We start from the raw sequence: 13,672 nt of genomic DNA, 5'->3' as shown, positions 1-13,672 counted from the left end.
TTAAAGCTCAAACTCCGAGATGATGTGAACCAGAGGTAAAGGGTAAACGGCTTCCCTAACTTCTGCGTCGGATCATCCCCACATGTTTGAGCGGAATTAAATTTTGATGTTTGTTTATTTGTTGACGTTTCTGCTTTTTCATGCCGGAAACCAAAAAAAAAAAAAAAAAAAAAAGATCTTAAAGAGACTGCATGGCCAAAGCAGATGCTGAACCGGCACACCACATGGGGTTACATCAACAAAACAAAGAACATATGGATGTCTCTTGCGCGCTAATTACTGAGCTGACTAAGCAGAAAAGCAGACCTGGGCTGACGGCGTGCTGAAAAGAGCTGCTGCATTTAAATCTCCAGAACTACAAAATGACTAATCCCTTTTTTAGTTACTCAAAACAACTCAATTGCAAAAACAATCAAAAAAAAAAAGGGGGCAAAACCAAAATTATTTATGCTGTTACCCTGTTACCCCCCCCTTCCGAATGGCTCTGTGCAGACAGTGCGTGGCGCCCCCTAGCGGTGAAGATGGGTACTGACCGCAGGTGAGTTTTTGATGCAACTTCAATTGTGAGGAAAGATGCGGTTGCGCTTTTTAGTAAATGCATCAACAACAACAACAAAAAGGTAAATAAAAAACTAAATGATAATTTGAAAAGTTACATTTCGTGCAGCCTGATAGATGCAATTTGAATATTCACCCACCTGTGGTCTGAGGTAAACGCAGAGACCGGAGCAGAGCCGATGCGCCGAGGGGTTCAGCACTGGCAGCGCCGTCGCTCCAAAGCAAACTCTGGAAGTGTGAAAGGAGAATAAAACATGCAGCCCCTTGCAAAATCCCCGCGTGGATGTGTCGATGCACGCGTTGACAACTTTACGGGCTCTGCAAGACGCCACCGGACTTACTTTGCACAGCGCGAAGCTGCAGACGAGATGGAAAAACAGCCGCCGCCACTTGATCCAGTCTGCACGGAAACGGGAGAAAATCATGACTCCGGAGTTTTTTTTTTACGCTCGGGCGAAAAGTCTAAGTGGTACAGTCCCTCTTTAAAAAAAGAAAAAAAAAAAAATCAGTAAAATATGTATCAAATAAATAGAAATAAAAACAGAAACAGGTTGTGTGATGCGTAAAGCATCAACGCCTCTCAGATGCGCGCTCCTTCAATTGTGCCACTTTGCAGTTCATTCATCTCCTCAGTATCCTGACGCTGCAAGTCCTCTCTCTCTCTCTCTCTCTCTCTCTCTCTCTTTCCCTCACACACACTCTCTCGCTGATTGTCTGTTCTTGTCTCTCTGGGTAAACCATTTCCCTCACACACACTTTTTCCCTCCCCCTCCCTCTCTCTCTCTCTCTCTCTCTCCACCCGGTGATCCCCGCGGACCATTTTGACTCCCACTTTAAAAAAAAAAAAGAAAAGAAAGAAAAATCATGTAATTGTCTTTAAAAGAATCGGCAACTGCAGAGCTGCAGTGCGGTGAACGCACCGCAAGCCTACGAGGGAACGCACAGGTGTGCGTGTTTTGGGGGTCGCAACCAATCGCACCTGTTGCACAGGTAAGATAATGCGTAACGTTAAAAAACATTTCTTTTTCACCCAGCAAATTTTACTTTTATTGTTAATTTCTCTGCAGAGGAAGGGAGAAGATGTTTCTCACGATTTCCACATGACATTAAATGAAGAAAATTATAAAAATAGAGTGCAAATTAAACAGTAAAATGCACTGTAAGCAGTAAATATTAAACTATTAGGTATAAGTATAACGCACTGTGTATATAACTTGTCTATTTATGATCCTGTACATACTCTGAGCCGGGAGTTATATTTACAAAACGTCACTGTACCCGCACAATGACAATTAAAAATCCTGAATCTTAATTACGCACAGATGCCGACAGATATTTGACAGCCGGAAAGAGCTTTTTTTGTGTAGAGTTTAGTGCAAAGGTCAGCAGGTGGTAACATAACGGTATATGTTGCAACAGCGGCGCGATGGCTTTCTCAGTGCACGGGTAACTTGTAATGGATTACATTCTGCCGTATTATGCATCTGCGGCGATAGGCCACCATCCAAGCGTCCATTCATATTCCGTCCAGCGGCGAATATTCCGGGGCCGTGAATCCACCTCAAAGGGAAACCAGATGAACTTTCTGCTGTGCAGGAGTGAAAAAAAAAAAAAAACCCAAACCTGTGACGGTTCACGGTGTGATTTTTTTGGCACCAGGTCGCGTCTATTAAACTTTATTAGGTTACAGGATGTTTCTACCTGTGTACAACGTGTTTATATCAAACAGTTATATTAGCAGCAAATGAGAGAGGAGCTTAATGGAAAACACACACCGGACAGGTAATGTTAGAGATGCTGTTTTAATAACACTTTGTTTGTTTGTTTTTTCAATAATTGGTTCCTGCTGGATGGTACGGTCTGTTTCATGTTATATGATTGTTTCTAGACAGGATGGGGGTTATTGAAATAATATGACAGAACCATAAACCAGCTGACCGAGTGATCGCAGCTGACCATGTGTTACGAATCGACGGCATAAATGCAAAAACCGTCAACCCGGAGAGTAATATGCTCGAAGCCTATTAAACTGATACATACGCAAGACCTACTTCCAGATTTCTGTCTGACTCACTTTGCCAATCCTGGATTTGATCAGTGATAAAAACATGCCATCGTGGACCGAAGTTCTCCCCACGTGTTTGAAGGCAGGAAAGAGCGGCAGCTGCTGACGGAGTTACACACAGTGCAAACACACACACACACACACACACATTTCAAGATTCAAGATTCAAAGTGTTTATTATTACATTACATTACATTTGGCAGATGCTTTTATCCAAAGCGACTTACAATAGAGGACATAGGGACTGCAAATAACACTTGCAAATACAAATATATATTGAAATATATACAGAAAATATACAGGACAGTAAGCTTGGGTTAGTGAGGTTTTTTTTTTTTTTTGACAAAGACATACACAAAGGTACACACACACACACTGCATATTATATATCACTTGCTCGATGTAGATGCGTGTTTCCCTGTACAGTGAAATTCCCGCTTTGCTGTCCGCAGTGCATTTGGATACGAATTGATGAGAAATAATGATGGTAAATATTTCATAAATATTATAAATATGAACAGTGCGGCTGTGCATTAAGACACTTGAGTGCATCTTAGCGCGCAACTGACAAATTGCAGTTTGAATGGGGAGTAATTACATGCATTTTGCAATTAAATACATCACACCTACGTGACCGGTATTGCACGTTGTCTGGAAAAAGAGAGGTCAAACTTCTTTGCGCGTGTTTAATATTTAAAACAAAAAAACCTGCAGGGGGCCGCACGGTGGTGTGTGTGTGTGTAAAACGTGTACGGCGGGTTGAAGAAGCAGTCGGAGAAAGAAAGAGGTGTGTAATTTTTGCGAGGGGGGGGGGAAAGCACAAAGAAACCTCCTGCAGTTTGAACCGAGCCGGCCGCCGTGAATGATTTGACCTTTGACCCCCCCCCCGCTCCCGTAAGGCTCATCGTCTGCGTTCCTGTCTCTCCATCAGCTTAGGTTTTTTTTTCCCACAGTGTTTCGATGACGGCGGAAAGAATAAGCAAAAACTGATGGAAAATACACCCCCGACACACACACACACACACACACACTCACAGAACGCTATCTAATCTTATATGTTCAATGCATCGTGAACATATAAGTGCAAAGCTGGATGAACTGCAAGCTTTCACAAACAGCTTAACTTATTATATGTAATTTACCGCGCTCTGTGTCAAAAAATGAAGAATGCACACGTTCAAACAATTACATATGAACGTTTCCTGGCAGCGCTTTTCCACCGTAAATTGAAAAAGATTTGACCTCGACGTCTCCAGGTAGTTTTCTCACCGCGACCTCACTTAGTTAGCCGTCTACGATTGTCATCGACTCGCGTCCGGGTCCGGGCGTCCGAAACCGTGATATACTCCGCTTCGTCCTCGGCTGATTTGTGTGCATGTGCGTCCTCGCGTGCAAGACCGTGTGGGAACCTTTACATGCACTTGTGCCTGCTCTCCTGGGTTGTATGCATGTATGGATACGTGTGTGTGTGTGTGTGAGAGCTGACAGCAGCTGTAAAATTCCTCTCCGAGCATCACAGAAGGGAGGCTGATGGGAGCTGACAGGGAGCAAGAGTGTAGGGAGGTGAGAGAGGAAGATGAAGGTGAGATCGGAGCGAGGGGGAGACGGCGGTTGCCAGCTGTGATTGAAGGTTTCGAGCTTTGCAGAAATTCTGCACTGCTGTCTAGGAACGCCGAAGCCTTTGCCGTTACGACTTGACCTCATGGACGCTGCCCCGTACGCCTTGGATGTATCGGCGCAGACGGAGACAAATACGACGTCTAAATATTTGCAGATGCTGCAAAATTCTGGCTCGGGGGGCCACCGCTGGTCCAACTCCCGTTTTTTTTTTGTTTTTTTCATAAATCTTTTACTTTAAGAGGACCGATATTAATTTTCCGATATCTACCTGGTGCGCGTTATTAATGGTTGGCGTTTTTCAGGCCGATGCAAAAAACGAGATCGTAAATTTACGGGGGGTTTAATTTGAGGCAAACTGTGTTTGTGATTCTTGGCGGTGATAAAAGCGATGGACTTGAGTCACAACGTGTGAGCGGAGCTGGAAACCAGCAGAAATCAAATGGTAATGCATTGTGAAGCCTGCACAATTTATAAATTAAGCTACAACAGCTGTAATTCTGGACGTTTCTGGAAGAGGCAGAAAGGAAACGAAAGACGAGGAATAATATTTTTTTATTATTGTATATAATCCAGTTAAACCGGCTCTCGCGGGAATTACAGAAGCTTTAAATGCGCTAAATGAGTGACAAGGAAAGGCGAAGCGATGCGATTTGAACGAAAACGGAAATAAAACAGCAAATGCGACCCCAAGCTAATCTCGATAAGGTCAAAGCTTATCTTTTCTCCCCTGCGTGCGTCGATCCCGCGAGACACGTAACGTCCTCAACGGCAGGACGGAGGCGGAAACCAAAGAACGTTTGCAGATTTGAATTAAATTTTATAACATTTCCAAAGCAATGGCGTCAACCCAAAGACGGCCACGCGTGAATCCCCAGGAGAGACGTCCTTGTGACACCGATCGAATTCAGAGCGACACAACAGCGCCTGCTGTGATTGTTTGTTTCGGTTGTTTTGTCCGTCAGTTTTTAGCCAAAATAAAAGCAAGGCACCCAGATCGCATTGGGAGCTTTTGTGCGCGGAGAACCTCGCATGGAGAGCGTCCAGCGTTTGCTTTGTGTATTTCCATGGCTTCAAAATCACAAACAAATAAATGTCTGGAAACCAGATTCCCCGCCACATGTCAATGTCCATTGAGTGAATCGTAAGGATCTCATTTGGGCCCATTTTATTAAATTTTCTTTGTTTTAATCAAAACGGAGAGTAATTTGTTTGTGGAGCTGGCGCGTTACCTCAATGGACGACTTATAAATACGTTATTTTCCACATGGCGAAGTATGATTGATGACTTTAGACACTCCTTGTTGAGCGGCGGTAATGAAGGCTTTTCTCAAGGCTTTTCACTTAAAAAGAGCCAATGGTTTATTCATTCAGTATAATCTGCGCTTTAAGGATGATTTTGTACAAAACTCGCATTGAACATCTCTCAGAAGTCTGATCACTGAATACAAGGAGAAAAATAATGATCGCCATTCGGGGATTCGGGGAAGACATAACACCAGCAGTTATACGACAATACGACAATCGTATGTTTTCGAGGCGGCTGCAGACAATCACTTCGTCCGCTTGATATTCAGCACCGGGCAGCAGTTTGTTGGTGCCGTGGATTCCCGAGCACATCGGTGGAAAAAAAAGCACTTGGAGCACGTTACTTTACCAGCCCTCCGGCCCCCACCACCGCATTCCCACATTCAAATAGCTTCCACTAAGCTAGATAATGTTTTGGACATAGCTGAGTGACTGGAGCATTAGTCTTCATAACGAGCCCTGATTAGCGGAGTTGTTGCGCTAATGTCAGGGCTCTTCATTAGCCGGCATGATATTGCAGCGTGGGAGGTCCCGTTCTGACCTCCATCTCTCACGTGAACGGCATTAGTTCACATCGGGACGCAATGGTGGACAGGGTTCATTTTATTTTCCCTGATTAATTTGATTTATGCTCGCAATCATTGTGTTGATCTACTGCTGTCCAAGCAGAGGTTTGGCCTTTTAATCCAATCAATTGTGCATTTTTTTTGGCAACAACCGCTGCATCAAAACAACGGTGCATAAATGCAATTACTGCATGGATTTAATTAGTGACAACACAAAGAGATGCAATTTTCTAGGTCACACAAAACTCAATATTAGAAGCAATTAAATTATATTTCTCATGCATGAATGTGTCAATAATTTTTACTCGCTTTCTAACATTGAGGCCAATTTTTATGACGATTCTCATCACTGAACACATCGAGAAATAACAATAAAAACCTGTTTGGATATTTACCACAGTATTTCTAACTAAAACTATTGGTTTAACAATTGACTGACCATATATTCAAATACAGAAAAAAAAAGAATATATTCTTTTTTCTTGATTAGTGAAAAAAAAAAAATCATTACATATTTTTTTATATTTTATATTTTATATTATATTATATTACATTTTTTTATATTTTTTATACTGTATATTGTTATATTTTTTGTATGTTTTTTATTTGTCATATTCTTTATATATATATATATATATAAGAAAATATATATATATTTAAAAGAATATATATATATATATATATATTCTTTTTTTTTGCTTGTAAATTCAGTTTTTTTTCAATTTTTTCATTTTTTTTTTTCATTGACGCTGACTAAGATAGATATACTCCAAAATACAAGTCCAGAAAATTCCAACTAGCTCTATTAAAACACTGTTGTTATTTCAATATTAGCATTTATTCAAACTTCTGCATGACTGGAAAAAGACATTTTCAGATTCCTTCACTTTCTCCAAATTTTTTCATGACTGTATATTTAAAAAAAAAAAAAGGCAAGAGAGAGCGTTTTCTTTCTCCTCCACTTTGTGGAAGGTTGGAACTGGAGAGCAACATCAACAAATATTATCTTTTTCGCTTTCGCTAACATAGCAAAAAGACGGGGTCGGGGTGCTGGAGCCCATCCCAGCTGTCGTCGGGCGAGATAAACCGGTCAGATAGAGACGTTCACTGAAAAATGGTTAAAAAAATTCGCACACTAATAAAAGATAATTTTTTGTTGCATAACATTTCAAGCCACATCTTCAGACGCTTAACAAAGGATTTTAAACGGGACCTTTATTGGATCTACAAATTGGAAACACCGACCCCACGAGGTTTTATAGGAGGATTTCAGTATCAGACCTTAAGACTATAGACATGATTTGTCTATTTTGTTGTTTTTGTCATGATCTTTCTATTTGCCCCTATTTCTCAAATTTTTAGGATTAAACATATCGGATCGAAACTCATGACTTTCTTTTCATTGTTGATTCCTCGGTGTTCTCCATTTTTTTTCTGATCAATATTATTCCGCTCCCCCACGTAGTAGATTATTCTTTTTTGGTCCTATTTCTGAACAAGAAGATAATGAAAATAAATCTAATAAGAGGCGCCGTTTGTATCGGTTAGTTCTGATCTGGGAACATAAATACTTCTTTTAGATTCGCAGAAGAGCCAAATGTAGCTGGAAACGTGACGCTAAAATAAATTATCTTTGCTGTGGCAAATTTTTATCACCTTTTTTCCGGTCTAGCACCCATTCCTAACTGGGCAAGAAAATAGAGACAAACAACCATTCACCGGTCATATAAAGACATATATAACCATGAATGCAGTAGAAACTTGGAAGAAAAATAAAGAATTTGTAATTCTTCTTGCTGATTTGGTGGAAAGTGCGAACCGATGGCCACCGTAACGTCCCTCACAGTGTAAATTGCATTTCGCTTCACGACACCAAGGGCGACATTGGACTTAGTTTGTGTAACACCGTAAAGAAAACGTCCGACTGTTGTTATTATTACATTTTTGACGCGATGTGTCCTGTAATTCAAGAGTAAGAGTGGAAAAAAAATCTAAAATTTTTTCTGCCGGCGATTGAAAACGAGTGTCCTAATAAAAGTTCTGAACAGCAAATCAGCCAAATTCCTTAAACCTTCAAATTCAGACTTTACAAATGATCCATATTTGTGATGATAACATATAACAAGCATTAAACATGTCATCTCTTCTTTCTCTTCCTCGTTCTTTGTCTGCTTAACCAACGCACAATCCAGACGAAGGGCTTGAGAATTGCGCTAATTATTTGTAGTCGGTCGTATGTGACCGCTGGGGCAGAAAGAGCATCTCTGGACGGGTGAAACCTAAAACCAAAGTGGCTCGTCTTATGACACTCCGCAGGGGTGAGATCTCACCAAAGTTCACCACCTCTGTATTGTGTAAGCATGTCCAAACAACCCTCTTTCTGAGGTAAAGCGACACTTTCGTCGTAAACGTTGGCTTACGTTTATTTCCGATCCGACCTTTAGTCGCGTCGATCGTACCGATCGTCGAGCTTACACCCGATACCGCCGGTCTCATCGTCTGCTTTCAACAATAACTCTCTTTTTACCCGGTCGGACCAACAGGACGGTGTTTTTTTTTCCTTCCGCACTCAAACATTTGCATGTCTGAAAGCCGGTGGCGGGATTTTCACCCTGTGGTAACCAAAGTCTGGCCAGGAGTCTTGGAGCCACACAGCTCGCCAGTGTCCGCGGAACCTGCTGGCAGGACGGGGCGGAGAGGAACACCGCCTCTCATTTAGCTTGGCTGTGTTAATGTTATTATTGCAGAATCCCTGCAGAGCGAAGGAAAATTACCCGCTGATGTAAAACTCCTGTATCATTTTGGTTTTACCTTTTCTCCCCGGTCTTTCCAGAGTTCCACCTTAAACACCCGCCTCAACTATATCATTGTGGACACTTGCCGCCGTCTCCGACGTCTACATCCCGTAGTCTGCCGTGCAGAGAGCGTGGGCTTGTAAGAAAGGTATTTCCTCTGGCTGTTTCCAGGTATCATCAAGGAAAAAACAAAACGATGAACCCGAGCACTGGGGCTCATTCATCGACCGCTCCCGACAATGCATATACCGTCATTTCCGGACGATAAGCCGCGACTTTTTTCACGTAAACAACGATGCGGCTAATATATGGACTCTTTTGGGCGGGCGGCTAGAACGTTTATCCTCGTCACATCGGACCGATGAAATGACCGGGAAATTCGGAGTCCGTTCAACTCCGACACCGAAGAAGACGACTTTGTAGGTTTTAGCGCGCAGGAGGGAGATAGCGATCGGCTAGCCCAGGGGTCGGCAACCCTTAACACCCAAAGAGCCATTTGGACCCGGTTTCCAAGGTACCACTGTATATATTGCTTGTTATTACCTTTACACTTTGTACAAACAAGTGTGCAGTGTGTTGCTTCTGAAACTCACAAAGTATTACGGAAAAAAATTTATTTTATTTTTGTAACGAACCCATTTTGAGCTTTGGGCTTTCAGAGCTACAGCGGAGCCTTGACCTGAATTTCAAAAATAAATCAGGAAAAAATCACTGACAGTAAACGATAAAAAATAAATATTTGCAAAATATATTCATAAATATTTCTTTTACCTGGTTTATGGGACTTCTGCTCCTGAACTTCTGCGCACAGCATCCGCAAATCGGGACTTTAGCAGCTGGCGGGTATACCGGCTTCCGCGAGTGTGACGTTATTTTGAGCGGCGAAAAATAATAAATATAATTTTATTTCATATTTCAAGATCACAATAATCTTCAACTTAGAACTAAAAGTTAAAAAAGGAATTAACACAAATGAAACACGCTTCAATTAAATATTTATAATTTATTTTCCCAAGCCACTCGGAGCCGCAGTGTAAAGATAAATAGTCCGATAGTATGAATAGTCCGGAAATTACGGTAGTCTTAAAAAGAATGAATGAACATTCTACCGTCCACCGGTATTGTAGCCACGTAAAAAAAAAAAAAAAAAAAAATCTTTTTTTTTTTAATACGATTATTCAAACTGTAACAAGAAACGTAGTGATATTCCATAGTTTTTATCAGTTTGAAATAAACGGTGGCCCTTTAAAATAAAACCTACATGAGCGCCGTCCAGGCCGGTGTCCAGATCTTAATCCTGCAAATACACGAGTCTATTTGATCTCGTTTCTGTTTGGACAGACGCTGGTGTTAAAAACCCCGTATCCGCACGTTGTTAGCTGTTTGCAATTATCTAGTGGAGAAGGAGGTTCGTTTTCAGATCAGAAAGATTGCTTTTCCCTCATTAGATCTGTGTAGTATTATGTATTTGGCATCGGGAAGAGATTGAGTAATTCTTCATGTTCCATTCGGTTGTTATTCGACGTCCCCCGATTGTTAAGTGCATTGACTTGTTATTTGTGACAACCTGACCTCTATTTCATATCGACTCGATATTTCCTCAACTTCTCCCGTCCACGCTTGAATGTCTTCGGATTGCTTTTGTAACGTCCGTGCGTGCACATGCGATGCCACGGCCTGTTATGGAGATTAGCATTGTTTCCACTTGTGCTAATTAGGAATGACGACTATGTGCTTTACAGTGAGGACATCGGGATGCATCGGTATTGGATAAATTGACCACATGAGGTGAACAAATAGAGAATGACGCTTAATGTGTTCGAATGCTGTTCTGTATTGTTCAATAGAATCGAAGACATGATTTAATAAGATTTGAAGGCAAAAATATCTTGCTGTTTTTACCGTTATTATGTCCTTTTTGCTGTGTAATTTAAACCAAGCGCTGTGAGATACGGTGACGTGCAGTCAGGGGAGGCGCGAGAGGCCGTGCCTCACTTGCCAATCTTGGAAAGAAAAAAATGTAAAATGAAAAAAAGATTAAATGGTCAAATTTATCAGTGATTTGCACCGGAAAGATATTTTTCATCTCACTCCATCACTTAGATTTTTATTTATTTTTTTCACATTTACTGTTCAAATACTGAGAAGAGACATGCGGTGAGGCTGCGGACTGTTCAGCCTCAATGTAGATTGTACAGTGACAGCTGACTGCCGGCATGCTCTGCACTAAGACCATATCGCTGTCTCTTTTTACGTCGCTATTAAAATGTTTAAACACTTTTTCTAGATGAACTGCATTTCCGATGTAACATGTTTCTTTGTAAACAACTCTATGTGTGCTACTAGTTTCTTGTGCTGAGAGATCAGAAAATGGCTGCCAAGAGCCACTAAGTGAGGCATGCAGTTCTCCTGCCTCATGGTAGGCGTGGCTCAGTGAAACTCACTGCACATCACGGGTGAAATATATACAAAATAAATGAAACACTAAAATAACACCTCCAAGATCTGAGTGAATGAAATATTTTTATGAAATATTTTGTTCTGTAAATAGTAGACTGTTACTACATATGTTTTCATTTGGGATCCTTTGATTCAGACGGACGCAGCGCGGCTGCACAGTTTGCAGCTCTTCCGCCTTGCAGCAAGAAGGTTCATGTGACAAAGATGTCGGAATTATCGCAAAAATGTCCAAAGGTGTTGGCTGAAACTGTGCATCTTTCCAGGGCGGCGAAGTCCATTGGCAAAGCAATCATCTCAGGGATCAGGCTGCCTTCTGTCCCGCCTCTCAATGTTGTAGGTAAGCAATGCCGCTTAATCCGTTATGTGCCGTTACCTCTAACATTATGTCCGCAAGGGGCCGCGGCTGATTTAGGACCACAGAGAATCCACAGGTGCACTCTTCAAACCGCTTGAAAGAGAGATCCTAGATCTCGCTGCGTTAAAAACGAGTCTCGAAGGGGTTTTCTTTTTTTTTTTCTTTTTTCCTTGCAACCACTAGGCGCTCTTCACATCTGAAGAGAGACTTGTTAATCAGGAAAACAACAGCTGTACACACTTACATTAACAGTCTCTCCTTCTCTTTAACCGTTCTTGTAAAATATGGCCGGGATTGAACGTGCACAATGCCAGAGCACTAGTTAATCCAAATTGAATGCAGTCTTCGTGATGGTTGTAAATTCCATTTAATGTTTAATCGCTCTAACAAGACAGGATATGTTATGTGGGGGGAAAAAAAAAAGTCGAGATTAAATAGTTCCTACAAAATTTTTAATTTTCATTCAAGGCTAAAAATGAAAAGAAATTACACAATAACTACATTCACTGCTTGTGGCTGTTTCTCATGAAAGCCATCTGACTTTAGCAATGAGTAACTCTGTTTGTGCTCAAATGATTTTAATCACTTTAATCACTTGAAACACATTCATTTCAAAGCTTTGCAGACTGAACATGCCGAACTGGATTATAACGAGAGAAAAAAAAAAAAAAAAAATCTATATATATATTTTTTTCTTTCTTTTTCTCTTACTCGCTCTCTCTATACATGCATATATATATACAGGGGAAATAATCTTTCACTATAATCCAGTTTGTCATGTTTATAATCCATATCAGCATACGTATATATTTTTCTTTTCTTTTTTATCATTATATATAAGCACTGCTCAAAAAAATAAAGGGAACACTATAATAACACAAGATGACATATGAGTGAGAGAGTGAGTTGTTATATGAATGACAGAGTGAATTATGTCTCTATATAATTAATAACTGAGCAAATGTTTGTATGTCTTTATATAGAATATATAATGCTCAAAAAAATAAGGGGAACACTCAAATAAAACATCCTAGATCTGGATGAACAAAATTTTCTTATTAAATCATTTGTTGTTTATATCGTTGAATGCGTTGACAACAAAATCACACAAATATGATCAATGGAAAACAAATGTACGAACCCACGGAGGTCTGGATTTGGAGTCACACTCCAAATAAAAGTGGAAAAACACACGACAGGCTGATCCAACTTTGATATAACGTCCTTAAAACAAGTCAAAACGACACTTTGATTTCACAAAAGTGTGATTGACTCGGAGTTACAATGTGTTGTTCAAGTATTACCTTAATATTTTCAGCAGTATATATATATATATATATATATATACATGCTGAACCGGATTGTTGTAATCTGGTTCGGCATGTATATGATATATAAATATACAATATATCCCCTTTATTTCACATATTAATGTCACTGCCAGTCACTAACAACACCCTCCCCTCCCGGAATAATCAAAGTATGGAAAGCTCAAAGACCACCCATGAATGTGAACTCACACACACATCCGAGTCCTGCACGGTGCAGCCGACTGACCCTCGGAATGTGAAGTTGTATTTTTCCACGGCGTCCTGCGAAATCAGTGAAATGTTCATGCCGCGAGTTCGCGATTTTGACGATTTTGTCAGGTGTCACAGTGATCGGAGAGGTGACCCCGCCGCCGCCGCTGCCGCCGCCGCCGCCCATGGCCCGATCAGCGGCAACACACACACGTTTGCCACTCCTATGAGAAGGGTGTCCGTCATGCTTCATGTCCTTTGGGTTCATGGCGTGCATTGAAACTGGCAAATTCATTAATGGGACTTAGAAATATCAGTGAACGCTGGTAGACCCGTGGATTTTTGCGGCTGGAAAACTGTTGGCTTCACTCCCAGACCGTTGCAAGAAAAATCTGCAGTAAAATTAAAAAAAAAAAAAAAAAAAAAAA

General features: G+C 40.9%; 1 protein-coding gene across 1 annotated transcript in view; it reads right to left on the bottom strand.

Annotated features, from left to right (window-relative positions):
* adamts16 (ADAM metallopeptidase with thrombospondin type 1 motif, 16) overlaps window positions 1-13,672 on the bottom strand; it is a 78,422-nt gene that overhangs the window by 50,690 nt on the left and 14,060 nt on the right. Inside the window, exons 2-3 of the mRNA XM_086155784.1 lie at window positions 900-958; window positions 699-786 (exon numbers count right to left, since the gene is read on the bottom strand). Of these exons, the coding sequence (XP_086011910.1) occupies window positions 699-786; window positions 900-958 (147 nt within the window). The remainder of the gene's footprint in view (window positions 1-698; window positions 787-899; window positions 959-13,672) is intronic.

This window comes from Fistularia commersonii, chromosome 11, assembly GCF_037954325.1.
Source record: "Fistularia commersonii isolate RoL2024-O1a breed Wild chromosome 11, RoL_Fcom_v1.0, whole genome shotgun sequence".
NCBI lineage: Eukaryota > Metazoa > Chordata > Actinopteri > Syngnathiformes > Fistulariidae > Fistularia > Fistularia commersonii.
Note: the sequence above shows the minus strand (reverse complement) of the source record. Positions and strands in the feature narration are given on the sequence as shown.